The sequence below is a fragment of the Herpailurus yagouaroundi genome, unplaced genomic scaffold (assembly GCF_014898765.1).
Source record: "Herpailurus yagouaroundi ecotype Mexico unplaced genomic scaffold, PumYag 163, whole genome shotgun sequence".
Taxonomy (NCBI): Eukaryota; Metazoa; Chordata; class Mammalia; order Carnivora; family Felidae; genus Herpailurus; species Herpailurus yagouaroundi.
Genome location: NW_024412404.1, coordinates 56,387,002 through 56,412,703, shown reverse-complemented (window position 1 = coordinate 56,412,703; position 25,702 = coordinate 56,387,002). Strand labels below are relative to the sequence as shown.

General features: G+C 44.4%; 2 protein-coding genes across 7 annotated transcripts in view; one reads left to right on the top strand and one right to left on the bottom strand.

Annotated features, from left to right (window-relative positions):
• The window catches only part of MCMBP (minichromosome maintenance complex binding protein), a 28,375-nt gene extending 22,096 nt beyond the window's left edge, over positions 1-6,279 (top strand). For both annotated transcript variants that reach the window (XM_040486624.1, XM_040486623.1), the window contains exons 12-14: positions 845-1,009; positions 3,956-4,044; positions 4,420-6,279. In XM_040486624.1, coding sequence (XP_040342558.1) covers positions 845-1,009; positions 3,956-4,044; positions 4,420-4,546 — 381 coding nt within the window. In that variant the 3' untranslated portion in view covers positions 4,547-6,279. The remainder of the gene's footprint in view (positions 1-844; positions 1,010-3,955; positions 4,045-4,419) is intronic.
• An 851-nt stretch (positions 6,280-7,130) lies between these two features.
• Positions 7,131-25,702, bottom strand: part of INPP5F (inositol polyphosphate-5-phosphatase F) — a 90,812-nt gene continuing 72,240 nt past the window's right edge. For 3 of the 5 annotated variants that reach the window (XM_040486617.1, XM_040486618.1, XM_040486619.1), the window contains exons 14-20: positions 24,186-24,303; positions 22,080-22,278; positions 14,243-14,314; positions 13,109-13,182; positions 12,544-12,672; positions 11,845-11,932; positions 7,131-9,391 (exon numbers count right to left, since the gene is read on the bottom strand). In XM_040486617.1, coding sequence (XP_040342551.1) covers positions 8,239-9,391; positions 11,845-11,932; positions 12,544-12,672; positions 13,109-13,182; positions 14,243-14,314; positions 22,080-22,278; positions 24,186-24,303 — 1,833 coding nt within the window. In that variant the 3' untranslated portion in view covers positions 7,131-8,238. Of the gene's footprint in view, positions 9,392-11,840; positions 11,933-12,543; positions 12,673-13,108; positions 13,183-14,242; positions 14,315-15,657; positions 15,889-22,079; positions 22,279-24,185; positions 24,304-25,702 lie in introns of those variants that run through there. The other 2 variants (XM_040486621.1, XM_040486620.1) reach the window with 2 other exon arrangements.

Here is a 25,702-nt window from a genome sequence, read left to right as displayed (position 1 = left end):
GGAATGCTGTTGTAAATCATCAGCGTGATTTCTGAAGAGAGCTTTTAATTCTATCATCAGCGTGATGTCTGAAGAGAGCTTTTAATTCTGAATCTTTTAATGATGAAAAGTATGCCCAGTTGCTTAAAAGGTATGTCGTTTCTCTGGAAACTAATGTTCACCTGTGATTTATGAGAAATTGCCTCTGGATAAGAATGAAATAGCCCAGGAGTAAGTTTTCTTTGGGAAAGTGTTACGTTATGTGGTTTTTAGAAACGCAGATCAGTAAGAAACAGTACCTATTCCAGGATGAGGAAACCTCTAAAACATTTTAATTGGCTGCTTTTTAGAGGTGGGCTCCCTTTTTATACTGATACCCTTTTTACTGATACTGTTAAGGAAATAAAAGTAACCAAACAAAGGCTAACTTTAGTGAGTATTGCTGAGGTAATCATCGTGCTTGTAAATCAGTGTTAGGAAGTGACATCCCCACCCCTCCCAGGGCGCCTTGGTGGCTCTGTCAGTGTAGCGTCCGCCTCTCGATTTTGCCTCAGGTCACAATCCCAGGGTTATAGGATCAAGCCTCGTGTCGAGCTCTGGGAGCGGAGCCTGCTTACGGGTGTCTCTCCCTCCCTTCCTGCCCCCCTCCGTCTGCTCTTCCCTCTGCCCCTCACCTCTGCTCGCACGTGTGTGTGCTCGCTGGCTCTCAAAACCCCCCAAGCCCCCCCCAAAAACACAACGTGCCCTTCCCCCAGTAGTAAAGAGTATTTTCTGATAACGTGCAGGGGCCGATAAGGTGACGCATCCCCCCGAACCGTCAGACCCTGTGGCAGCCTGGAAAGCACTGTGCCCTTTGTCCTTGCAGGCCGACTGCCACATCCGCCTGCAGCCGCAGCTCGCCCCACCCAACATGGAGGAATACACCAACAGCCTCCTGGCCGCGGTGCTGCCATCCGTGCTCAACAAATTCCGCATTTATCTGACCCTCTTGCGGTTCCTGGATTACAGCATTTCTGATGAAATCACCAAGGTGGGTTTGGGTCAAAACACGGGATTTCCCCGTGTGGAATCGGACTGTCGCATCGACTCCCGTGTCCTGTGACCGCCCTGTGGTGCCTGCGGGTCCCCCGTGCCCTTGGTTCCCTCGTTCTCCGGCGTCGTGTCGTTTCGTGTCGTGAGGAATTGTCCCTTGTATACAGTTGCGGTTTCCGGGTCTTTGTTTTTACGGTTTGTCTTCCTAGTAGCTGTCCTGGGTTCTGCGGCTCCCAGTGTGTGTGGGGTCCGTCGCAGCGTGTACGAAACGGCGACTGTAACCCCGTTCCCGGTCCCCCCGGTGCTTTATTGTCACGCACGTCACACCGTTGGGCCTGGCTCTCCGCCGGCGCTTTTACACTTTGTGCTGTGTGCGCTCGTCTTTAAGTCGGAGGAGAGAAGTCCCGAGGCAAGAGACCTGCATCCTGCTTTTGGTATTTAGCTGCGTGCTCACCTTCGCCGGTGACGTTTGCTTGAATGCGAGTCACCGTGCGGGGTCCCTTCTGTTCCGGCCTGAAGAGCCCGCTCGGGCTCCCGTGGGGCAGGTCTGCTTCCCTGGGCCTGTCTTCGTTTCTGCTTCGCTTCCGGAGACTGCTTCTGCCGGATGTGGAGTTCTCGGTTTAGAGACTTCTTTCAGCTCTACCATTTCCTCTGGTTGCCTTCCGGGCCCGCGGTCTCTGACGACAAGCCCACTAGGGCCTGAGGAGAAGCTTCTCGGTGCACGGTGAGTCCTTTCGCCCCCGAGCCTTCAAGACTCTCTGGCCCTTGACAGCTCAGCTGGGGCGCGTCTAGGCGAGGAGCCCTGGGAGCCTGCGCTGCCGGCCTTCGTGGGGCGTCTTGGGTGTGCGGATGGGGGCACATCTTGGGAAAGTCTTGAAGAGGCTTGGTGGGTTTTGGGGGCACCCGGCGTGGCTCGGTCGGTCAAGCGTACGACTTCTCGGGTCGCCGTCTCGCGCTTCGGGAGCCCAGCCCTGCGTCGGGCACTGTGCTGTCAGCGCGGAGCCGCTTCGGAGCCCCTGTTCCCCTCTCCCCCCTCCCCACTTGCGCTCTCTCCAAAACAAATACTAAAGAAAGATTTGGTGAGGTTTTGACCGTTACTTCTTTACGTTTCTTTCTGCCCCCGTCTCCTCTCCCCCCGACACGCCCATACGTATGCGAGTGTTCTCGCGTGGAATCGGGTCCCCGGGTTGCTGAGGATTCTTCGTTTTCCCCCCTCCCTTTTACCGTCTCCTCCGCAGACCGGACATTCGACCTTCCCGCGCGTTCGCAGAGACTTTCTTCTGCCTGTGGCGCAGAGCTGCTCTGGAGCCTAGCTTCTAGTGAATTTTCTTTTTTTTTTTTTTAAATTTTTTTTTCAACGTTTTTATTTATTTTTGGGACAGAGAGAGACACAGCATGAACGGGGGAGGGGCAGAGAGAGAGGGAGACACAGAATCGGAAACAGGCTCCAGGCTCTGAGCCATCAGCCCAGAGCCCGACGCGGGGCTTGAACTCATGGACCGCGAGATCGTGACCTGGCTGAAGTCGGACGCTTAACCGACTGCGCCACCCAGGCGCCCCGTGAATTTTCAATTTTGGTTCTGTTTTTGTGAAAGAATTTGTCTCTGTTGAGGTTCTTTCTTTGGGGAGACGGTCTCGTCCTTTCTTTGAGTTCTTTATATGTGGTTTCCGCTGGTCGTTGGAATGTATTTAAGATAGCAGATTTAAAGTGTCTGGTGAGGCCGATGTTTCGGCTTCCTCAGAGACAGTTTGTTGCCTTCTTTGTTCCCAGTGAAGGGCACCGCACATTCTTGTTTCCCTCCCCGTCTCCTCAGTTTTGTTTGGAAAACCAGATGTTTTACATCGTCGGCCGGCCCTGCTCTGGGGGCTGCTCCCCCCGCCCCGGGGTGGTGGCGTGTCGTTTGGCGACTTCTGAGTGAATTCCGTGAAGTGTGCTCTTGGTATGTGGCTTAGCGGTCAGTCAGTGATCAGACAGAAACTTAATTTCCTCAGATGCGACGTCTCAGTCTAAGCCGAGGGCTGTGGGTCTTGTGTGGACAGGCCTCCTGCTCTCAGCCATGCAGGTCACGACTGTGACCTACCCTTCTCCTTCTGCTCACACAGAAGAGGCTACTCAGAGGGGATGGCCTGGAGCCCGCTCCCTGTACACGCACGGGGCCTTCTGCGTTCCTGGGGAGAGGGGGCTAGATCTGTCCGCTGGGGGCTCTGGGAGGAAAAACCTCGCATTTCCTAGTTTTTTCTTTTAAGGGTTTTGGTTAACCGCATATCTGCCCCGACTAGTACCCGACGCGTGAGGCAGCCGGGACGATCGGTAATCGCTTCTGGTGGTTTCTGGTCAGTCCCCTGGGAGAAGAGGCTGTTCACACTGGGCAGGCCGAGTCAGGCTGAATGAAGACCACCTCGCAGGTGGGTTCTCCCGGGGAACCGCCAGTCAAATAACGACCGTTCTCCCGGGTGGTGCTTTGAGAGGACCCTCTCCAGCAGTGGCCGAGAGTTCCCTCTTCAGGGCTGCTGGGGCCAGGGGATAGATAGGGCAAGCTGAAATGACTCACAGCCTCGTGTCGTGTCTTTCTGGAACAAATGCTCCCTGCATTCTGGTTAATTTTCAGCTCTCGAAGAAGCAGATTTTTGTATTGTTTGCTCCCGTTCTTGTGCCCTTTAATGGGGGAGAGTTTTCAGAGGTCCTCACTCTGCCACTGTGGTGACGTCACTCTTCCCCGTAGGCCACGCACACTGCCGACCGGGGACGTTTGCCTTGCCGGGCCCCGGTTCCGTCAGCAGCGACAGCCCCGCGTGTGACGTGTGCTCCTCTGTCCGCTACCTTCTGGTCTCCGCGGCCTCAGAATCGGGGCCCGTGGCCCACGTTACTCTCGCTTTCCCTGTGGAATGCGTGTCGCTTTTCCAGAAGCAGTCGTCTTAAAGTCCGCTTCCTCTCTCGATACAGGCAGTCGAAGATGACTTTGTGGAAATGCGCAAGAATGACCCTCAGAGCATCACCGCGGACGACCTCCACCAGTTGCTCATTGTTGCTCGGTGAGGAACGATGTGTCCGTGAATTGCTTCTTTGTTTAGTAAACCGTGTACGAACCTCGCGACTGGGGGGAGTAACAGAGGCAGATTGCTACAAATGGAAGATGTTCTTCCTCTAGAACACCTTGCGAAAGTGCTTAGCGAGGGGGATTGCTTGGCAAGTGACCACTACAGTGGGACGGGCTTGCTCTTTGGCTCTGAGCTTCAAAGATCCCTCTGTAGAAGTCTAACTGGGCTCTTGACTTCCGTGTAGCCAACAGATGGTCTTGACCTGTAACCCAGGATTCCTAGGTTCTTTAAAAAAAGAGAGAGAGAAGGAAAGAGAACTAGAGACTGCCCTAAGTCTAGACTTCAATCTATTTCTGTGTTTCGTTCCAGGTTTCTGTCTCTCAGTGCCGGTCAGACAACGCTGTCTAGGGAACGATGGCTAAGAGCAAAGCAGCTAGAGTCTTTAAGAAGAACCAGGCTTCAACAGCAGAAATGTGTGAACGGAAATGAACTTTAAAGATCTGACACTTATGAGAGTAGTGGGCAAGTTGTAGCCACGTTATTGTAAAATTCAAATGCCATTTATACCACATTGTTTTGTAGATAATTTGTATCAAAAACCAATGACTTTTCCTGAAATCAAGCCTGGTAACATCTGAAGTTTATATAATATTCAGTAAGGGCTTTTACCTTACTGATTTTATGGAGCTTTTGATTGTTTTATAATTATATAAATTAGTAACAATGTACAAAAATGTATTTGATATTAAAAGTTTAATATTGATGATGTTGCTGATTATACCATTTCCTTAGTTTCAGCTAAGTCATAGGCCAGACTCTGTTGAAATGCTCATGTCAACTTCATTTGAAGAAAATTGTTGGAATTCCAAAGTCAGAAGGGTTGTTCGCTTCAGATTTTTACATCTTTCTGATTAACGGTGGGTCTGAACGTGTTTAGTGGTCCAGGTTTGGGGAATGGGGTGTACTTGCCATTAATTCACACGACCGTGTGAGATTCTGCAGTATCATTTCCCAAACATTGGGTCACAGATTTTTTTTCCGCCACTTAACAGTTGTTAATAACCTACAAAATTAGTCTTTTTACGTGGCAGTGGTTCCCAGACTTTTGGATTTCATGGACCAGTAAGGTTTCCAAAAATTTGGGGGACAGGGTTGCCAATATGTTTTGCCAAGTAATCTGAAAGAAACCCCTGTATTGCCATTTGTTTCTTCCTAAAAGGACAGTCTCCGAAGGAGAGTCCTTGAAATGGAATAAACACAGCTTTTTCAAAAACAAAAAACACTACATTGTCCTTATTTTTCACATTTCACTCCGGTGCATCTGGGAACCACTGTTTCATGGGGTTTGTTTAGGGGAATGCTGCTGGCCTGGGATAGGATATCTTGCCCAGATCTGAAGAGAGCAAACAGTTAACTTTTTAAAAGATGCCTTCTGTAGAAAATAAAGTTTTAAATTGTTTTTCTAATGGTCATTTAGTTGCTTTGATGATTGTATTGGATTTTGAACTTTTATCTAAGTTTCTCCATTAGTTCCAGATGAGTTAGTTCAACTAACATTATCTGCTAGTCCAGGAATACCTGATAAAGCTATGGTAAGTTTGTCCCAGACCAATTACAGTTGTAACATGAAAGTCTTTAAACTAACAGAAAGCAGTTTAGTACAGTGTAGTAGGGAAACTGTGGTATCAGAAAGGTTTGGCAAGTTTAGACCATTACTTTTGTTAGAAGCCATCAGTGGTAACGTATAAAGATGGTTTTCTTAGGCAGCAACTTACATAGTGGGAAATGCGAGAGATCAGGTAAATAACTCCCGAAGTCTGCCCCCCACTCCAAATTGACACAGCTAAACAAGGAAACAGGGTCTGCCTTGAAAACCAAGGAATTCGTTATGCTTAACTGAAGTGAAAATTACTAGTTGTTTAACTTTTCCTAAACTCAAATCTATTTTTATAAACTAATGTAAATAATGTTTATATTTAGAATTCTAACTGGTTTTCATTTTTATAACTGGTAGACTAGACTTCCTTAAAGTTTTAGAAATGAAATGAACACTCAACTGGATCTGTGAGAATAAAATTCAAGAGCGTAGATTAGTTACCATGTGATTACTGTGCCAATGTGAACTGTAATTTACCAAAGAGAAGTACATGATTTGCTTGATTTTGCAGAAAAGTTCCCCTGAAAGGAAAACCCTCTTTCAAATAAATAAAACTTCCCAAATGACCAGTACTTGGGGTTGTTTTTCATGAATTGTAAGACTCTTCCCCTGTGACGTGTGGGGAAAAGATCCCACTTCCTCCTGGTAGAAAACCGTTACTGGAAACTGTGTCCTCCTGGCGTCCCACTTGGGTAAGACAACCCGGAACTCTGGGCTTCGGAACTCCCTTGTCCTTTGCCTACACACTGGACCTCACAGGACTGTTACCTCTACATGAATCACCAGGAAACTGAACATAGTACCCTCACTGGAATTAAATGTTGCTTTATTTTTCAAAAATCTCTTTGGAACGAATTCTGTGGAGCTTAAAAGATACGTTTTATCACCTGACTTTGCTTGTATTTCTCTCTCCCGTTGTGGGACACTTTAGCATTTCAAGACCCAGAAGAGAAGCTGCTTGAGAACAGGATAAAGCATTCAGTGTTCGGGTGTTTAAAATTTGCGATGTGCTTCATCGTCACGAGGGGGCACTTGGGTGGCTAGATCGGCTAAGCGTCCAACTTTTGGTTTCAGGTCAGGTCATAATCCCAAGATTGTGGGATCGAGCCCCGGGTCAGGCCCTTCACTGATCGTGGAACCTGCTTAAGATTCTCTCTCCCCACTCTCCCAAATTAAAAAAAGGGGGGGGGGGAAAAATAGAAGGGGGGGGGATTTTTTTTTTTTTTTTTTTTTTAATGTTCGAGACAGAGAGGGAGACTGAATCCCAAGCAGGCTTCACGTTGAGAATGGAGAGCCTGACGCAGGACTCAAACCCACAAACCCGGAGATCGTGACGACCTGAAGTCGGCTGCTTAACTGAGCCACCCAGGCGCCCCCAACCCTTATCTTTAAAATGTTATTCAAGGACTCCTCATACACACTGTCACATTAAATTACAATGGTCTTTTATTTTAAATAGTCACAAGATTCGACACTTCAAAAAAAAAAAAAGATACCACTAATAAATAACAAACGTGGAAATACTTATCAAAGTTACAACAGACATAATGTTTAGCTGAGAATCCCTTCAACAGAGTAAGGCTCTAAAGATACCAGACAAACCGGAACTTGTTTGTAAGAACGTTCTTGTTGTGTAGGGGCCCTTCTGGGGCCGTGGTTCCACGTGGTCAGGATTAGAAGTCCTGTAATCGGTTTCAGCACCACTGTGCTTCAGCTGAACCTTTAATACTTTTCAGTGAACACAAGATGTTAAGGAATGCCTCCCTGCAACAAATGATGACTTGAACACTCAAGAATTACCAGTATCTAACAAATACACAGTCTTACACTCCTGAAAACAGCAAAAATTTAAGGTGCTGATCTTCACATCTGGTGTCTCAGGTTTCATGACTGACAAGTCTTAATCCTAGACTTCGGGGTGCAGAAGGAAGCAAAATATTTTAAATTTAGGCTACGGGGAATGCATCAGATGGGCATACCCTTCTTGGGCCAATAACCCTCAATTTAGTCTTTCTAGGGGATGGTTAAGCCATCAAAACTAAGTTAGTAGTTTTTATATTCAAACGCTTCTTTGTACTAGTAACTCTAAAGTCACTAAGAACTAAATGTATTTACACAAAAGAACGGACAGAACAAAAACACATGGTGGAAGAGGCTGTTCCCCTACATGTGCCCACATGTGTACTTTCCGTGTTTACTTGCACACGCCACCCGCCCACCTCACTCCCAAGAAGGGTCGTTCAGGTTATTCGGTCTCAAAGTAATTATCCCGAAATTCCTTCCAGAGAGACACCGCTCCGTAGTGTATGAGCTACTCACGTGTGCACCCTTCGGGGATGACGCACTTCTATTGTTGTGGCTCTCAAATCTGGACATCTGCTCAAGTTCACACTCCTTTTAAAACCTTTCCCGATAAACACAATTAGGATTTGCGATCCCTAGCTTCAAAGACCACGAAGGTTAAAATTGCCTCATGCGTGAAACCTCTTTTTGGATCAAACAAACGCCAAAGGATTCTTTGCAGCTAAAAACTAAATCTGAATTATTCGTGTCTGGCATTGTGTAAACATATTTTTAAGTTCGTTTTGCCGGACTTCCTGGATCACTTCAGACTCTGCAGGGCTCTTCTGGACCTTGGCCACCGCAAAGTTTATCCCCTGGGTTAACCCGGCTTGGGTAATACTCGCCACCTGGACCATGGAACTTCGGATCTTCGCAAAGGGGGAGACTGCCCTGCTGCCAGCACCCTCTGAAGGAGAAGGAGTCACCGGAAGCCCGGTCTCCAACTCCCGAGTGCTGGAGCCAGAGCCCGGGGTCTTCTGAGATCCAACCGGATGCACCGGTTCAACCGACAAATACTGGGGGCCGCTTGCGGAAGAAGCCACGTCTAACTGAGACGGTCGAGAAGGTAGCGGTTCTGTTGATTCAGATGGTGTTTCTTCATTAGAAAGTTGATTGGTCACTTGGTTTCCTTCCTCACTGGCCTGCTGAGAAACAGACCCCGCTTCTGATGGCCGGGTCATTTTGTTTTGTGCATCTCGTACAAATCTGTGGCAGTAAATATCCACAGGCTTGGCAAAGCCAGTCAGTACGTGTATGTTGTCGGCAGAAGGGCTCTTCTTCAAAGGGGACTCCTGGCCTTTTCCAAAACCACTTCCGTGAGCGGCACCCTCTGGAGGGACGTGAATGCTAATATCCGTGCTGCTGAGAGACTGGGACCGACTGCCTAATCGAGGTGCTGAAGCAATAATCCCACAACTCGGAAGAACGTAGTCTATTGGCCCTACGTTCTCTAGGGAGTTAGCTAGCTGTCTGTCTTCATCAGACTTGGAATTTGTGAGGAATTCATCAGAGTGGTAGGAGTCATTCTCTGAAGACATTTCCCCATCCGACTCTGCCTGGACTTTATTATCCATCACACTGGTGTTCTCCATGGTTTCCAGACTACTATCTGATTTCCAGAGATTTACTTTTAAGTTTGGTTTTAGAAAGTTAACTTTCATTTCAGGTTTGGTAAAGTTTCCTAGCTTTCGTAGATTGCCAATATTTACGTTAGATTTGGTCTGTTTCACTTTTTGATTTAGAGATGAAAATTTGCTCATTAAAAAATTTTTTCCCTGTGCCAAAGAGCCTTGGTTTTGAGATCTGATGCCAATGATGTCTTCGTGAGGTTTACTGCTCTTCCTACAAATGAGAAGAGAAAAAAAGTTCCCTGTGAAATCCAATATGCCAGTTCCAATTACTAATGTAAATGAAAACGGTTACTTTCATTGGGCCCAACTTCTTAAACTCATATAATCCCTTGGAATTGAGGCTACAATAGTACTGTCCAATAGAAATGTGAGCTACAGGGTAATTGTGAGCTACACAGTAATATAATTTTCTAGCCACTACTAAAAACATGAGATTTTGATAATCTGTGTATATTAAGATACTGTATCGTTTCAACATATAATCACTATTAAAAGACAATGAGATATTCTTTTCGGTATGAAGTCTTTCAAGCAACCAGTGTGTAGCAGTTGACCACTGGGCAGCAGAAGCCTCTGGAAACAGCGTCGACAAGTCGTCCCCAAGTTCTGAGTGGGAACAGTGGCCTGGCTGTGTGACTTTAACCCCAAGTCCAACAAGCAGTGTCCTGCCCTTACCATCCTCAAACAGGCCATGCACTGAACAGCCAGTCCCTGGAAACACAACACCTGTAAGATCTTAGTCTGACTCCGTGAAGCTCTTCACGATAGGTTCATCATATTGGGTTCTTTGGGATCAAACCTTTTGTCTTTAAAGTTGACTGTAATTATTTCATGTTTCCTTCAACTGAGTTCTCTCTGGCATTCAGAGGAGGGGGAGGCAGCAGAGGAAGGCAAGGGAGAGAAGCATCCCAATGGTTGCCTCAACCTGCATTTTGGGGTATTCTGAGAATTAAGCACAAAAAGTTCCCCCAAAAACCACACCTAAAATTCAGGCAACAGCAGTTATCCCCTCATCTGTGGGGGATACGTTCTAAGCCCCCCGCAGTGGCCATCTGAAGCCATGACTGGACTAAACCCTGTATATATACTAGGTTCTTCCTTACACATATGCACCTGTGATAAAGTTTAATTTATAAACTAGACACAGTAAGATCAACAGCAGTAAGACAATAATACTGTAATAAAAGTTATATGAACATAGTCTCTAAATACCTTCTTGTACAGTACTCACCCCCCTTCTGATGATGGGAAATGATAAATGCCTACACGATAAGATGCAGTGAACGACGTAGGCATCGTGACTTAGGCTACTACTGACCTTCTGACAATGGGTCAGGAGAAAGACCACCTGCTTCCAGACCGTGGCCGACAACAGGTAACAGAAACGTGGATGGCAGGGGGAGGGGAGAAACTACTATAGTCACTTTGGGGGCATGTCCACCACATCCACAATCTAAAGGACCAGCAAAGACAACAGGCCCATAAATGGGAATCTAACATCTTGACTAAAGCTGCCTGCACGATTCCATTTGGCTGAATTCGGATGGGAGGGAGGGAAAATTTTCCTTATGTTTTCTATGATTTACCTACATTTAAAAAGATACGGGCTATTTAACATAGCATTTTCGCATTTGGCATCCCTCGTGACAGCTATGAATGTCAGAAAAAAGTATTGCTGTTTGCCACATGTCTCAGTATGTAAGTTTGACTCTTGCTGGTCATGTGGGATTGCTGGTCATGAGCATGTTCAGAACAACTAGGATGTTATTAAAGCGCTACTGGAACAATTCTCTCTACTAACAGAAGACCGAACAATTATTCTCTAGATGACCAAGTGGCTCTCTAGTGGAATGTGAACCATGAAATGTGATTAGATAGAAAATCCAAATTTTAATGTAAATAATCTCTTCACAGGCATTCATTCCTTCCCCAAACTCAGAAACCACTGGTGTTTAAAACATACTGGCTTGGGGTGCCTGGGTGGCTCAGTCGGTTGAGCATCTGACTTCGGCTCAGGTCACGATCTCACAGTTTGCGAGTTTGAGCCCCACGTCGGGCTCTGTGCTGACAACTCAGAGCCCGGAGTCTGCTTCAGATTCTGTGTCTCCCTCTCTCTGCCCCTCCCCTGCTTGTGCTCTCTCTCAAAAATGAATAAATGTAAAAAAAAAGAGAGACAGAGCATGAACGGGGGAGGGTCAGAGAGAGAGGGAGACAAAGAATCTGAAACAGGCTCCAGGCTCTGAGCAGTCAGCACAGAGCCCGACGCAGGGCTCGAACTCACGGAGTGCGAGATCGTGACCTAAGCCGAAGTCGGACGCTTAACTGACTGAGCCACCCAGGCGCCCCCCCCCCCAAAAAAAAATTTTTTTTAAATATATTTAAAAGAAAAAAGAAAATAAATAAAACATACTGGCTTGTCATTTTCTCTATACAGTTGTTTAAATTATGGCCACAAGTAATGTATTGCTTAGATCTACTCTCAAGAGAGAGCATTCAGATTCAAACAAAAAGTATTACTTATTGATCCACAAAAACGGGACACTTCCCAGCCTAAATACCAATACATTATCACAGATTTCTCCCCATCTTGCAAATACTTTTAAAGGAGTAAGACTCTGAATAACAATGTCTTCATTCTTCAGAAAATCAAAGTACTGTACTTACCTCTCAAGTTTTTTCTCAATTATAGGTACATCTAATCCCATGGCTTGCTTGGTTATCTGCAGCATCTCCGCAATGCACTGAAGGGTATCTGAAACCCAAATACAACTGCTTGACAATCTCTCCAAAAACAGATGAAAAAAACAGCACTTGTAATTCAGAACCCTGAATGAAACGTGCGGTCTTAACGCTTAAATACAAATGTACTTGCTGCGATTTACAGAAAACTGCTTCTTCTTCATTACTCTCCCCCACTAATTTAAAATGTCCTAAAACAAATTTTTTTTGTTGTTCTAAAATTAATAAAGGGCAAAAGGAATTAATAAAGGGCAAAAGACCGAAATCAACTGGAATTAGAAGTTTCTTCTCATTTGTCCTGTGTTAGACACCAAGGCAACAGCCACGAACAAGACAGGAACGGTCCCCGACGAGTGTCCACGAGAGGCACCTGTGTTGGGGGAAAGGCCTGGCACCCATATGGCCAAATACACAGATCTCCCATCAGATACCCTTGCCCGAGCTACATCAGCTCAAGTAACTTCCCTGCTTTGCTGGGGACAAAGTTGCTATGTGAAGGTTGCAAAGCTCAAAGCGGTTTTCCTGGATCATTCCATTTGCAATGGTATGTACTTTCCCCAGTTCCACCTGGATTTTTAAGAGCAGATCAAAAGCTATCCCTGAATACAGGCATCTCTTCGTTACCTTTCCCGTCCTCTTCTGGATTGCGCATTACAGCTCTCAGTGTGTGGAAATAGCCACTTGCTTCTTTGTATCTGTAGTGCAGTCGCATGCAGGAGAACTTTGGCTTACCAAAAAGAGTGGGTTCAGGACCTAAAAACCCAAAGGAAGATGTTTAAACGATTCATAGAACATTCACTTTTTTAGCTCCAAAATACCAACACTTACTCATCATTAACTATTTAGCACACGTTTCTTATTTCTTCTAAACGAGGACACACAAAATACAAGCTTACTGTGATGATTTGGTTTGATGAGACTACATAAAAACTCTTCTTCAGTTTCAAATATGTAAACTTTCTTGATCCCTGGGTTAATCTTCACAAGGTATTAAGCACAGTTATTACAATCTATCCATCACTCATCTCTAAGGAACAGAAGAGAGTCCTAAAAATTAGAGTACTTGCAGTATAGTATCAATACCCCTTCCTGGGTCCAGTATGCTATAGTGCTTGCTCAAACAAAGTGACCCATTCTTGGAAGAAACCGTATTTGCTTCCGAGGAGTTGATTAGCATGTTAAAATTTACCTATTTCTATTTTTTCCAGGTCTTCTAGACTTAGTCGTTGATACTGGTTTACCTTATCAACTTCATCATCATAACTGGATAAAAGGAAAGGGAGTAAAAACAGGATTAAAATCAAAAGCATATTTGGTTTGTCGGCTGAAACAGTAGCAACTTCTATACAGTTAAAATATTCCAGGGCATAATACACTATGGGATAAAAGGTTAAACATTTTAAAAACTAGATGAAATGGCATTAACATATATATATACAGTTCAAAAGCTAAGTAACAATCAGCTTATATCTTACATTAAAATGAATTACAAAATGTAATTTGTTTTATAAAAATTTTTAAACCCAACCAACCTAAAACTTAACCTAAAAGGCAGGTAAACACATACGTACTACACTAAAGGCATGTATCTGTGAATAATAACAGATACATCTGATATCCGAAATCAAGAATAAAAAATCCATACATCAACCTCAATGGGCACCTGGGCCAATGACCAAAAAAAAAAAAAAAAAAAAAAAGACCATTCAGAGTCACACAAGTCCAAAAAGAGAGTATTTACTTAACAGGAAAAACAAAACAAAACAAAACCTGATTCTGGTAAGGCTAATGAGGAAGTGCTTGTAATTTTGCTGGTGGCATTGTTAATTGGTAGCCTTATTGGAGATCTGATAAACCACAAAAGTACTGTAATTCATCATACCCTTTTAACCAAAGAGAAGCAGGTGTTCGCATGTGTGTGCACACACATATACAATTACCTGCACAATGACAACTGTATCATTCCTAACAGCAAAAAAAAAAAAAAAAAAAAAAAGGAAGTATTTCAGTGCTAAAAGATGGGGAACTGTTTACTGCAGAGTAATAAAAAATAATGTAGAGTCATTTACATTAAAAGTATGGAGTACATCAAAACATGGAAAATATATAATACTTAAATACTGAAAAAACAAATACTGGTTACAACTCTAAAATCCCATTTTCAAGTTGATAAGAACAGTTATATGAGGTAAAGAAGTTCAGTGAAGTTCCTTAAACTATGTAACAAAACCAGACTCTTAATTTTTTTGTCATGAATTCTAATAAGGAAGTTGACTTAAATTAAAATAACAATTAAAAAGCTTTAAATCAAAAAGCAACTTACTAGGCCACGTAGTAGGCAGAGTTAGAAAGCAGTAACAGCACATCCACATCTCTGTGAGTAGCATCAATGAGGCTAAACAGACACGACACAAATAATTAAATATTTTCATTTTCACCTGCATTTGTGCCAAGATTATTTGTATAGCAGAGCCACTGGTGATAAAGATTGGTTGGGGGGGGGCAGAAAATCAAATAATCAAGGAGTCCCACTTTTGAAGTTAAATGTATGCAATCTATCCATCTGGAGGGGGGAAAAAAGGAACTCAGTTTGAGAATGGGGGGGTAGGTGTCAGGGAGGACTAGCTGAGGAGAGAGGTCCCTTCTCAGAGAGAGGTGGCCAAAGAGGTGGGAGGATTCGGCAAAATGAGATAATATGTGGGGAAAGGCTCTGGTTTGAGAAGAAAGGAAAACCAGGGTCTCAGAAAAGAAGAAAAGGTCTACATGATCTCACAAGACCTAACCATCAAAACGACAGCACACATTAAGGATATTTTTACATATGTGCAGAATGCATCTTTTGAAAAAAATTTACATAAGTAAAACATTTAGATGCAAAAATGGGATCAAGCCCAAGCAACTTTGTGTATTTCTTACTCCAGATTAATTTATTTGGCTTTTAAGGAACAAGTAAACATTTCCTTATTCTAAGTCCATTTTTTGGACTTATTTTACCATATTTTTACCTCCCCTCTCAAATCAAAAATCAAAATAAGGGTCAGAAACATGAGTGTTGGTGAGACCATTAAGCCCCACAGCAAAATCTACATTTTTGTAAGATTATGAATTAAAAAATGGTCCAAGTATAAAATAATCATCAGATAAAGCGGGCAAAACCTGAACTCAAATAAAAGTCTTAATATTCATCTAATATTAACAATATTAATTTCCAATCAAAAGGTGGAAGTTAATCTACATTCTTATATTGGTCTCAATATTCCACTGCACGAGTGGATATTGCTCCTTTAGAATTTCATACCTATTCGCCCAGATGTGCCAAAATGCTACTACTGAAAAACAAATGGAAAACAGTAGGGAAAACAAATCATTTGTAGATGGAAGTCACGTCCTTAAACTGCGTCAGAATGAGGTCATTGTTTAATGCGTACTGCAGAGACAAACTAACCAAAATCTTAAAACTGCAGTAAATTTACATCCGCGGCCCCCTGCCGCAGCATAACTCAAACGGTCTTAATCTGAAATAACTAATTCGCCTCAGTTTTCACCTACAGTAAGACACCGAAAAATACAACGAGTAAGATGCTAGGAACCGACGTTACGCAGATCGGTCCAAGAATCACGCGCACTAACTAATCAATCCACCGGGAACACAACACCACGCACTCAGGCTACCGGCAGCTCCACCGCGAACCCCGGATCACACTACGGCGCAGTGGGGGTTTGCGCAGCGATACTTACATGCACTCTGAAAACTGATGCTTGAGCCAAGCCATAAAAATTATGTCACGACACATCTTAAGAAGAAATTCTACTTCTACAAGTCAGTGGTTACTTCCTCCGAGCTTTTTCCACTGAGGCATTAATATATTTACATCAGTCCAACAGGATCCTCAGTCAAAAACATTATGTCTTTAACGAAAAGCACTGGGCACGTAACAGGCGGTCAAGAAAAAGGTCAGCCCTCCCCCCCCACCCGCAATTTTACTGGGGGCTTAGGTGCAGTAAATACTTAATTTCCCTCCCCGCCCACCCTGCCCCTGAAGCGCACAAAAAAAGGCGTTTTTCAACACGGACAGTAAACGAAGGAAGCCCCCCCAACCCGCTTAGGTACCTCCCCACCCCCCGCGTTTGCAGCTTCCGAAGCTGCTCTACTCGTTTTTGTTTTCCTGCCAGTCAGGCATGCCCTCCTTCCACACGATGAAGACAAAAACTGCCAGCACCACATGCAACCCCACCACTGCGACAATGGTCGCATAAAAGCCACTGTCGTCAGGAGACATTAACAGGAGACTCTGGAAAAGGAGCAACTTGCAAGAAAAATACAGCCCCACAGGAACTTTAACCATAAGTCCTGCAAAAAGGAGAAAAATCTTGAAAGTCGTGGCCAGGCTGCCGCCTTCGGGCTTGGGCTCGGCAGCGTTGCCGGTGGCATTGCCGGTGGCGTTGGCGGGCCGCTGGGCGGTTGGTGGAGGCCTGTGGGAGCGCGGCATCGCGTCCGTCCGTCAGTCCGTCTGTCGAGAAGCCGAAGCTCAATCGGAGCCGCCTGCACCCAAACTCGCGCCTGCAGCGACTGCGGAGACTGCGGCAACTGCGGCAACTGCAGCGCCAAGCCACGCCCAGGAGACACGTCTCGCTTCCGGTCGCCCCCGCTGCTGCGGCACGCGCCCAGTGCGCATGCGCACCCGCCCCCGCTATCCCGCCCCCGCGCAGCGTGCGGTCCCAGCCCGCGGGGGCGGAGCGCCCAGGTGCCCGCGGTCCGCCGGGTCCGGCGTTCGCACTCGCTGCGGTTCAAAGGGACGCATGCGGCCGCGGCAGTGTGAGCATCTGTCCGCTGCACTCACATGCCCAGCAGCGTGGCCGCCCCACGCCTCCCCGCTGCCCTGAAACGAGTGGAGAAGTGGGCATCTACTCGGGGCAGAAAAAGCGGGCTCGACAGAGTTGGGCAAAATAACGAGTGGGCTGGTGGAGGTGCCGAAGGGCACCTGGGCGGTACGCCCGCTGTCCTTCCACTCTGCCGACTCCCCTCGCGGCCAGCAGCGCGCCCCCAGGCACCTGTCGTTCAGGGCCCAGCGTTTTCGCGGCAACGGGGCGCAGTGCAGGGAGCAGGGACCCAGGCCACCCGTCATCCGCGCCGCTGGCTGGCCGTGGGGGTGCAAGCCGAGCTCGACGCTGGAAGGCAAGAGGCCGCGACGGGAGTACCCGGGAGGCCCGCAGGCGGTGCGGGAACAGTGCAGCGACAGTGCGCGGCCGCCCCGGGAGGGGTGGAACAGCGCGGGGAGCGGGTCGTTCCTGCGGTGGCAGGGCTGCGCATTTGTCAACTGCGGCCCAAACTGTTTTCCTGCCAGAGTTAAGTGACCGGGACCGCATTGCGGCGAGCCTCTGGCGCAAAATTTAACCGACATCAAAAACACCCAGCCATTAATTTTTTAGTGCAGTATTTAAAAAAAAAATCCTAACGCCAAAATATCATGAACAAAACACCAACCAACATTTGAAATAACGACAGGATCTGACCCTGCACTTGTACAACCTTGTCTCACTTGCCTCACTCCATCCCCGGCCCTGTAAAAGTTTATTTACCAAAACACAGTAGCTCAACAACAAAAAGACACAGAACTGTTTTTAAATGGGCAAAAGATTTCAACAGACATTTTTCCAAGGAAGATACACAAATGGCCAACAAGTACAAGGAAAAATCCTTAACATCCTTTGTCAGTAAGGAAATGCAAATCAAAACCACAGTCAGATACTACTTCACACCTCTTAGGAGGACTGTAATTAAAAAAAAGGGGGGGGGGAACAAATGTTGGCGAGGTGGAAAAATTGGAACCCTCATACACTGTTGAGAATGTCAAATGACACAGTCACTCTGGAAAATAGCTTGGTGGTTTCTCAACAGTGAAACACAGATTTACACATGACCCAGCACTTTCCACTCCTAGATATGCACCCAAAATAAAAACTGATGTTCAAACCCAAACTTGTACAGGACTGTTCTCAGTGTTACTATTTACACCGCCAGAAAGTGGAAACCACCTAAATGTCCATCCATGGAAGAAAATAAGCAAGACATGCTATATCCATATGACGGAATGCTACTCAGCTACAAAAAGGCCTGAAGTTCTGATATGGTCCACAACATGCACGAACCATGAAAACATGATGCTAAGTGAATGAAACCAGTCACAAAAGTGGTCATAAAAGTCACTTATTATATGATTCCATTTATATGCAATGTCCAGAACAGAGACATCTATAGATAGACAAAAAGTAGACCAGTGGTGGTCTGGGCAGAGGGACAGGAGAATGGGGAGTAATTGCTAGTGGGTGCAGGGCTTTCTTCTGTTGTAATCAAAATGGTCTAAAATACACCATGGGGATAATTGCACAATTCTATGAATATACTAAAAGCCATTTAATTGTATGCTTTAAATGGATGGATTACATGGTATATGAACTCTATCTCAAAGAAGTGTTTTTAAAAATATATACACACAACCCAGGAGCAAATGGCGGAGGCAGGTAGGTATCAACTGCTGAAGACCCCAAGCCCCATGGCTGGCTGGCTGGCTGGCTGGGGATCTGAGCCCACACAGCCATTCCTGGAGCTCTCTCTCCCTGTCCTCCATCAGGGTCCGCCTGCTCTGGGTTTACCTCTCTGGCTTAGTCGATAGACTGTACAAAGGTTCCGTAGCAAGTCAGCCAAAGAGCAAGTTTCCAAACATCCCCCTTCAAGGGAAAATGGTCCGCCATCTAAAAAAAATCTTTAGTCTTTGCAAATGAGGAAAAATACCGGTAGTGAAGTTAAAGAAATTTTAGCAGTATTAGAAAGAATGACAGCCACAAGAAAAAGTAGAGAGGAGCTGACAAGCAGGAGAATTCTAAAGAACTGTGTGTAATCGAGATGCAGACACACAGTTAACTTTGGAAATTCAAATGGGCACATGAGACCCATCAGAGAATAATCCACCTGAGAGGAAAATGTAGTGAACCCGAAGATGGTAATAATTCTGTATCTGAAAAAGCATCACCTCTGGAATAAAAGAGAAGACTGATCTGAAACAACGATGGCTTCTGCTCCAGCTCCTCCAAAACCCAAATGTAAGACTCCAAACCATGCCCCCCATAGGGGCCGACGCTGGGGCCAGCCACAGGGTGGCAAAGTGTCTCCCATTACCTCAAAGATACCAAGACTCCTGATGGGCGGGTCCCGGCCTTCTACCCAAGCCACCAAGCCAAAATACGACCTTCGAAGTCACTGCCTCAGCTTCACTACCTATTCTATCCATGTCATCTTGTCCCACAGCTTCAAGGGTGGCAGTTTCTAGTAAAACAGTAATAGTGGGAAACACAAAGGGCAAGAAAAAAACCTAGCAAGCAGCTAACACCTCAACCGTTATCAGATGCAACCGCTTTCAGTTTGGTCAGCCTCAGGGAAAGGAGATCCTTCCCAGACCAGAGTAGAGAGTCTCAAACCTGAGCCGTCTGTCCCTGTCACCCAGTAGACCACGTGCAGATTCCCACAAGTCTGTGTCCCCTCTGCTCCCCCAACCCTGTCCTCCTCTTGAGAATCCATACGTCACTTCCTCAGACACTCCTGATGTCCGGCGTAGCAGTGGGGCTCCCTGCCCATCTCTTCTCGGACCAAGTCCAGTGTCTGTGCTGAAGAGGCAACACACAGAACCATTCTCCCATCAGGAACTGGCTACGTGTGAGAACCAACAAGACACAGAAGACGACACCTCGGCCAATGAGATGTAAGCTGATGGGACAATCTTCAGAATCTTTCTGTGTCCTATAGCCCAGAGGTCACAAGGTTTCACTACGTCCATGACTCTGGCTCTGATGGGCCTCTTTTGTCCACCAATGACCACGAGGAAGAAGACAAGGATGAGGAAGGCGGGGGTGAATGTGCTTCGGCATGTGACATGGGCAAAGGGATCCTCTCATCACACTAAAACTTAGCCACAGACCGTCTAAGAAAGAATTAGAAGACAAAACACCTCACAGGGGTGACACGTGAAGAAGAGAGGCAGGGAATCCAGGAACAGGTTGGAAATCAGGAGACTTAGCCAGAGGCCCACAGCCGAGGAATTTGAGGGAAGAGATATCCTTAACCCAAAGGAATGGGTAGGGAAGGATTCAGGGACACTTGCTGCCTAGTATGGGTTATCCGAGTAAATTAGTCTTCCTCAGGAGCTTCAACCAAAGATGAGCAGAACACAATCACCGTCTCCCAGTTACCAGAAAGCCCAACGGTATAGTGCAGGATTAAAGAAAAACGAGTTCAATCATCGGGCACTAGAAAGGGGTGGAGGGGTAAAAAAAAAAATCAGAAAAAAAGAGAAGTATTTCATCATGTGAATGAAGAAAGGACAAAACTGGGATAGGCATTGGCATCTGGAAAGTTATTACGGGTTTGGGAATCTAACCACCCAGCAATTTTCTTAAAGACCTGATCTGATCCCAGGAGAGGAGACCAGTCTTGTTTCAACTGTTCTGGTACATACGGTACCAGTAATTTATGCTGTGCCAGTGAGCCCAGTTGCCAGAAAAAAGCCTTGAGTGTTTTCACACACATTTTTCTTAAATGCAGGAGGCTTCTTCTGATTTTTAACAAGCGTGCCTACCCAGGTTGTGCAGCAAGCTTTAAATACAGCACAAACACACTTTACATATTTTTAAACTCCTCATCCAGGAGACCAACTTTATGTGAGAATTACAGGATTGGAAATCAAATCAGGTGTAATGTGACCTTGCAAAATGGTAGTCAGCTTTAGAAAAGAACATTTTGGGGCACCTGGGTGACTCTGTCAGTTAAGCATCCGACTTTAGCTCAGGTCATGATCTCATGATCTCACGGTTCGTGGTTTCAAGCCCCACATCGGGCTCTGTGCTGACAGCTCGGAGCCTGGAGCCTGCTTTGGATTCTGTGTCTCTTCCCCACCCCCACCCCTTCCCTGCTCACACTCTGTCCCTCAAAAATAAATAAACATTTAAAAAAAAAAAAAAAAAAAGAACATTTTGGTCTTTCCCTATTTCAATAATCTCCAAAGCAGAAATAAAAATACTTGATCTAAGGAATATGATATTGACAATCACAACACCTTTACAAATCTGAAGTGCAAAGTTAAAATTCAAGCAAACTGCAGGTGTGCTGCCCATAATTATTCCTGAATCTCCCTCTTTTGGGATGCTGCCTTAAGTTGAACTAATGTTATTTAAAAAACACACACAAAAACCTAAGGTACATGAATCAAAAATTTTTACCAAATGGCTCATGGGAACCCAGAAGTTTCCCGCTAATTTGTATGTAAGAAAAACCTCATCTCTTATTTTGTGAGTCTGAAAACTGCATCCACACATACAGTATTGATTATCAAAGTGAAATAATCCAGGAAATTAAAGTCATGGAAGGATTCCCTATGAACCTACAGTCAATATTGTTTTTAATTTTAGTATACATATAAATATTACCTTGCATGCAATTGTTCTTTCAAGCTTGTTTTACGCCTTTTATTAAAAGCACATGAAAGGTAAAGTGCAATAAAATCTAAACAGAGCCATTTGTCCTCAGAGCTTGGTCTAGAATTTTCTGCAATATTTCTAATGCATAATATTGAAGATTATAATGTTAGATTTTAGCGTAAAAGCAAACACTCAATCTGTGAATGAATTTAGATCCTGCTGTTCCTTTTGAAGAACAACTTGAAACTGGATGGTTTTCGTTTAAAAAATGTTGAGCATTCGTTGGCCGATTGATTTTGTGAAAGGCCAGGATACTTTCCAAACAATCCAAGTAAGTGCCATCATTGTTCCTCTTGCTGCACTCAGTTGTGGGCAACAGAGCAATAAACCTAGGTTCTGGGGTGTGAACTGTAATTCTACAATTTGGGTTTTTAAAAACTCAAATATGGATTTTTTTAAAAAATTGCATTAAAATATGTCTCTTCATTGCCGAGTTTTTTAAATGCCCCTTCAATTTTGCACCCAAAGTGAGTGCCTCTGTCAGCTTGCCTCAGTTTCCAGCCCTGGTATATGAAAACTGCCATGCACCAAGCATCCATGCCCACAGCTTGATGGACAGCCACTAGTGCTAATTATGACAGCAACATCAGAAATTTAAACATGTTAGTTACCAGAACGTGACTCCAACTCACCTGGGGTCACAGTCAATGAGGGCCCAGCCCCCATGGAACTTTTCATCATCAGGCAGCAGTAACTTCATATAACTTTGTAACAGCTGGCTAATTAGTTCCTGGTGGCTTCTCTGATTCTCCTTATGCAAAGCTTCATGCTCTTTCTCCTTGGTAAATATGGAATAAAGATCTTCTGTCACTGGAATGCCTTGCATCAAATCTAGAGTAGAAAGTGTTAATATCTATCATCAGCTTAATTTGCTAATATAATTTTAAAAAAACAAGACAGTGTAAGACCTAAAACAATAAAACGCATAAGAAAACATAGGCACGAATCCTTGTGATCTTGGATTAGGTGGGTTTTTTCTGGTTTTTGTTTTTTTTAAGTAGGAGTCACACCCAGCACGGAGCCCAACAGGGGGCTTGAACTTAGAACTCTGAGATCAAGACCTGAGCTGAGATCAAGAGTGGGATGCTTAACCGACCGAGCCACACAGGCGCCCCCCCACATTAGGCCTTTTTGTTTCATTCAGATAGGGCACAAAAATCACAAGCTACAACAGCAAACTAGACAAAGTGGACATCATCACGATTAAAAACTTGTGTGTCTCAAAAGGCAATGCCATGAAACCGAAAAGAATCTACAGAATGGGAGAGAGTGTTTGCAAATCACCTGATAGGGACTTACATCCAGAACGTACAAAGAATTCCTACAAATCAGTAACAAAAAAAACAAACCAACTTTAAAATGGGCAAAGGAACGGAACAGACCAGCTAACTTCTTTGTGGTGTGGCATATAGCTCAAGCCTTCACACAGCACTGTAATCCATTCTTTACAGGTGTTCAGGACAGTGAGCCTAGCAGCTTCTGGGAGAGAGCTGCTGGCCACTGGCCTTACAAGGGGAAGCAGTAAGCCCAGACTGCTGTGGCCTCATGCCTTCTCTCACCTTTAAAGAAATCCAGTTTCAAGATTAGGGTGAAGCTGATGCAATGGATGGTCAAACAGAGAGGGACAGAGTCTGGGTCCTCAATGACTTAACTGAGCTGCCAGATCAACCAATGGAGGAAAAGTGTCTTATTTTTTCTTGAATAAACTGCTCAAATCTAATTTTCCAGTCAACACACACCCTACCTATGGCCAAAACCAAACTTTTTTATACCAGACTTCTCAAATACCTAACTGACCAGTGTATAGGCCTTACCATTGCATGTATGGCAAATAATCAGATTAAACAATAGAATTTCAAAAATATTCTCAGAGGGATGCCTGGGTGGCTCAACTGGTTGGGTGTCAGACTCTTGATTTCGATTCAGGTCATGATCTCACGGTTTGTGGGATCGAGCCCCACGTCCAGATCTGCGTTGACAATGCAGAGCCTGCTTGAGATTCTCTCTCTCTCTGCCCCTCCCCTGCTCTAAAGCATGCACTCTTTCTCTCAAAATAAATAAACTAAAAAGCAAAAAAATTCCTCAGAGACCACAGGACGAGTTGTTACTTTGGTTCTAACCCAGAACGTTCTACATTTACTTTAATCCTATGAGGAAATACTTTCATGAAAATTAAATTAAAAACGTGCCACTGTAGGAGTTCCACTGGGCAATCTACCTCCATTTCCTCTTCTAAATCGTGATAAGAACTGGTTAGGAGAATCTCTAAATAAGATACCCTAACATCATGTTCATTCAGGCTTACAGGAAAGGATGGTGTGCTGTCCACAGCAAGAACATATGACAAATGTCATACAGGGCAAGAAAGACATCTCATCACATCTCTCAGCCTTGAGTAATGGAAAAACAAATAGAACATGGAGTTTTCAGTTGATGAAATTTTAGCGTACCTCATGCCATACTCCAGGAACCTCAACTCTGCCTTCTGTTACATGAATAGCAAACTGACAAATACACATGGAAATGAGTGGTTGCTTTTGTGCTTCAGCCTAAAAAAATCTGTCAAAGTCTAGTCTTGAAAAAATTTGAATTTGATTTCTTGGGTAAGATGCTCAATATAGAAACACAAGTAAGTATATTATAAAACATGCGCTGCGTTAATGAAGTTGGTTTCTGCAAAACACTAGTCAGGGAGGAATAACAAATTTTAAAGAAAGAAAGCCATTTATGTTCCTTACCTATAACAGCTTGCCGATAAGCATCCTTAAATCGATTCAGGTAATACCGATTTGCCGAGTTCACACCATCTTTCATAACTCCAGCTAACTTCCTTTCTCCTGTCCTTGTAAAGTCACCCTGTTGAGGAAAAAGTCATTCTGACAATTGATTCAAATGTAAGAATTTTCCCAAAGTCAATGTGGGCTTTCAATACGAGACCAAAATTCTATAGGCTTTTATAATCTCTAAATAGTGCTGTTAAATTAAAATACCTACTAATATTAGGCTGTGACACAAGCACATCAAATAATTAAAATGCTATTTGTGGCATTAAGTCTTCAGTTAGAAGGTGCTTTAAACTAAACCCATTCTTGGCAACCTGTAGAATTCCTAGAATTTACAGGTCAGAACTTACTACATAACACACAAAAAGATCTAAAGCCTCAACCTGGTAGGATACTCAAAAACTACAAATTTCTGATGTGGGAAAATGTGGACCATTCGCTAGAGTTTATTACAATGGTGTTTAACTGGTGGATGTGGATGTTTGTGTCCAGAGAGAAAGAGATTTCTGTATTTTTCTGTATCTTGCTGCCCATTACAATTTCTGTAGAGTGATTTAATGAAGAGCTAAATTGTTTTCTCTTGCTTTTCAAGAGAGGTGTCAGAGCAAGGCCCTGGAGGGCAGTGATTTAAACTTAAACAAAAGGAAAGCACTGTCGTCTTTTTTGTTTTTCCCCATCACAACCCTACTCTTTCCATCCAAGGCGATTTCAAAAGCAGTCCTAACACTGATGGCTTAGGAAGAACATATTGCTAATTAGTGAAGTTATTCATAGGAAATATTTAGCAATTGCTAATTAGTGAAATTATTCATAGGAAATATTTAGCAATAAGAATCTATTATGAAGAGAAAGACATAAATGCTGAGTCCAAAGAAGTGTAATATCAAGGAAAAAAGAAGTATTTCTCCTTTTCCTCCCTGCTTTATTGAGATATAATTGGCAAGATATAAATGGTAGTAGCACTGTGTGACTTTAAGGTGTATAATGTGATGATGTGACCTACATATATATTATGAAATGATTGCATTAAGGTCAGTTAACATATCACCTCACACAGTCCGTGCGTGCGTGCGTGTGTGTGTGGTGAGAACATTTAAGATCTTCTCTCAGCAAATTTCAAGGATGCAACACATATGTTTTTAACTATGGTCACCATGTTGCATAGGAGATCCCAGAACTTGTTCATCTTATAACTAGAAGTTTGTATGCTTTGACCAACATCTCTCCATTTTCCCCTTCCCCTGGTAACCACCAATCAACTCTTGCTTTCGAGTTTGACTTGTTTAGATTCTACACACAAGTGAGATCATACAGTATTTGTCTTTCTCTGTCTGGCTTACTTCATAACACAATGCCCTCAAGGTTCACCCATGTTGTTGCAAAGGCAGCATTTCCTTCTTTTTTATGGCTGAATAATAGCCCACCACACACACACACACACACACACACACACACACACACACACACACACA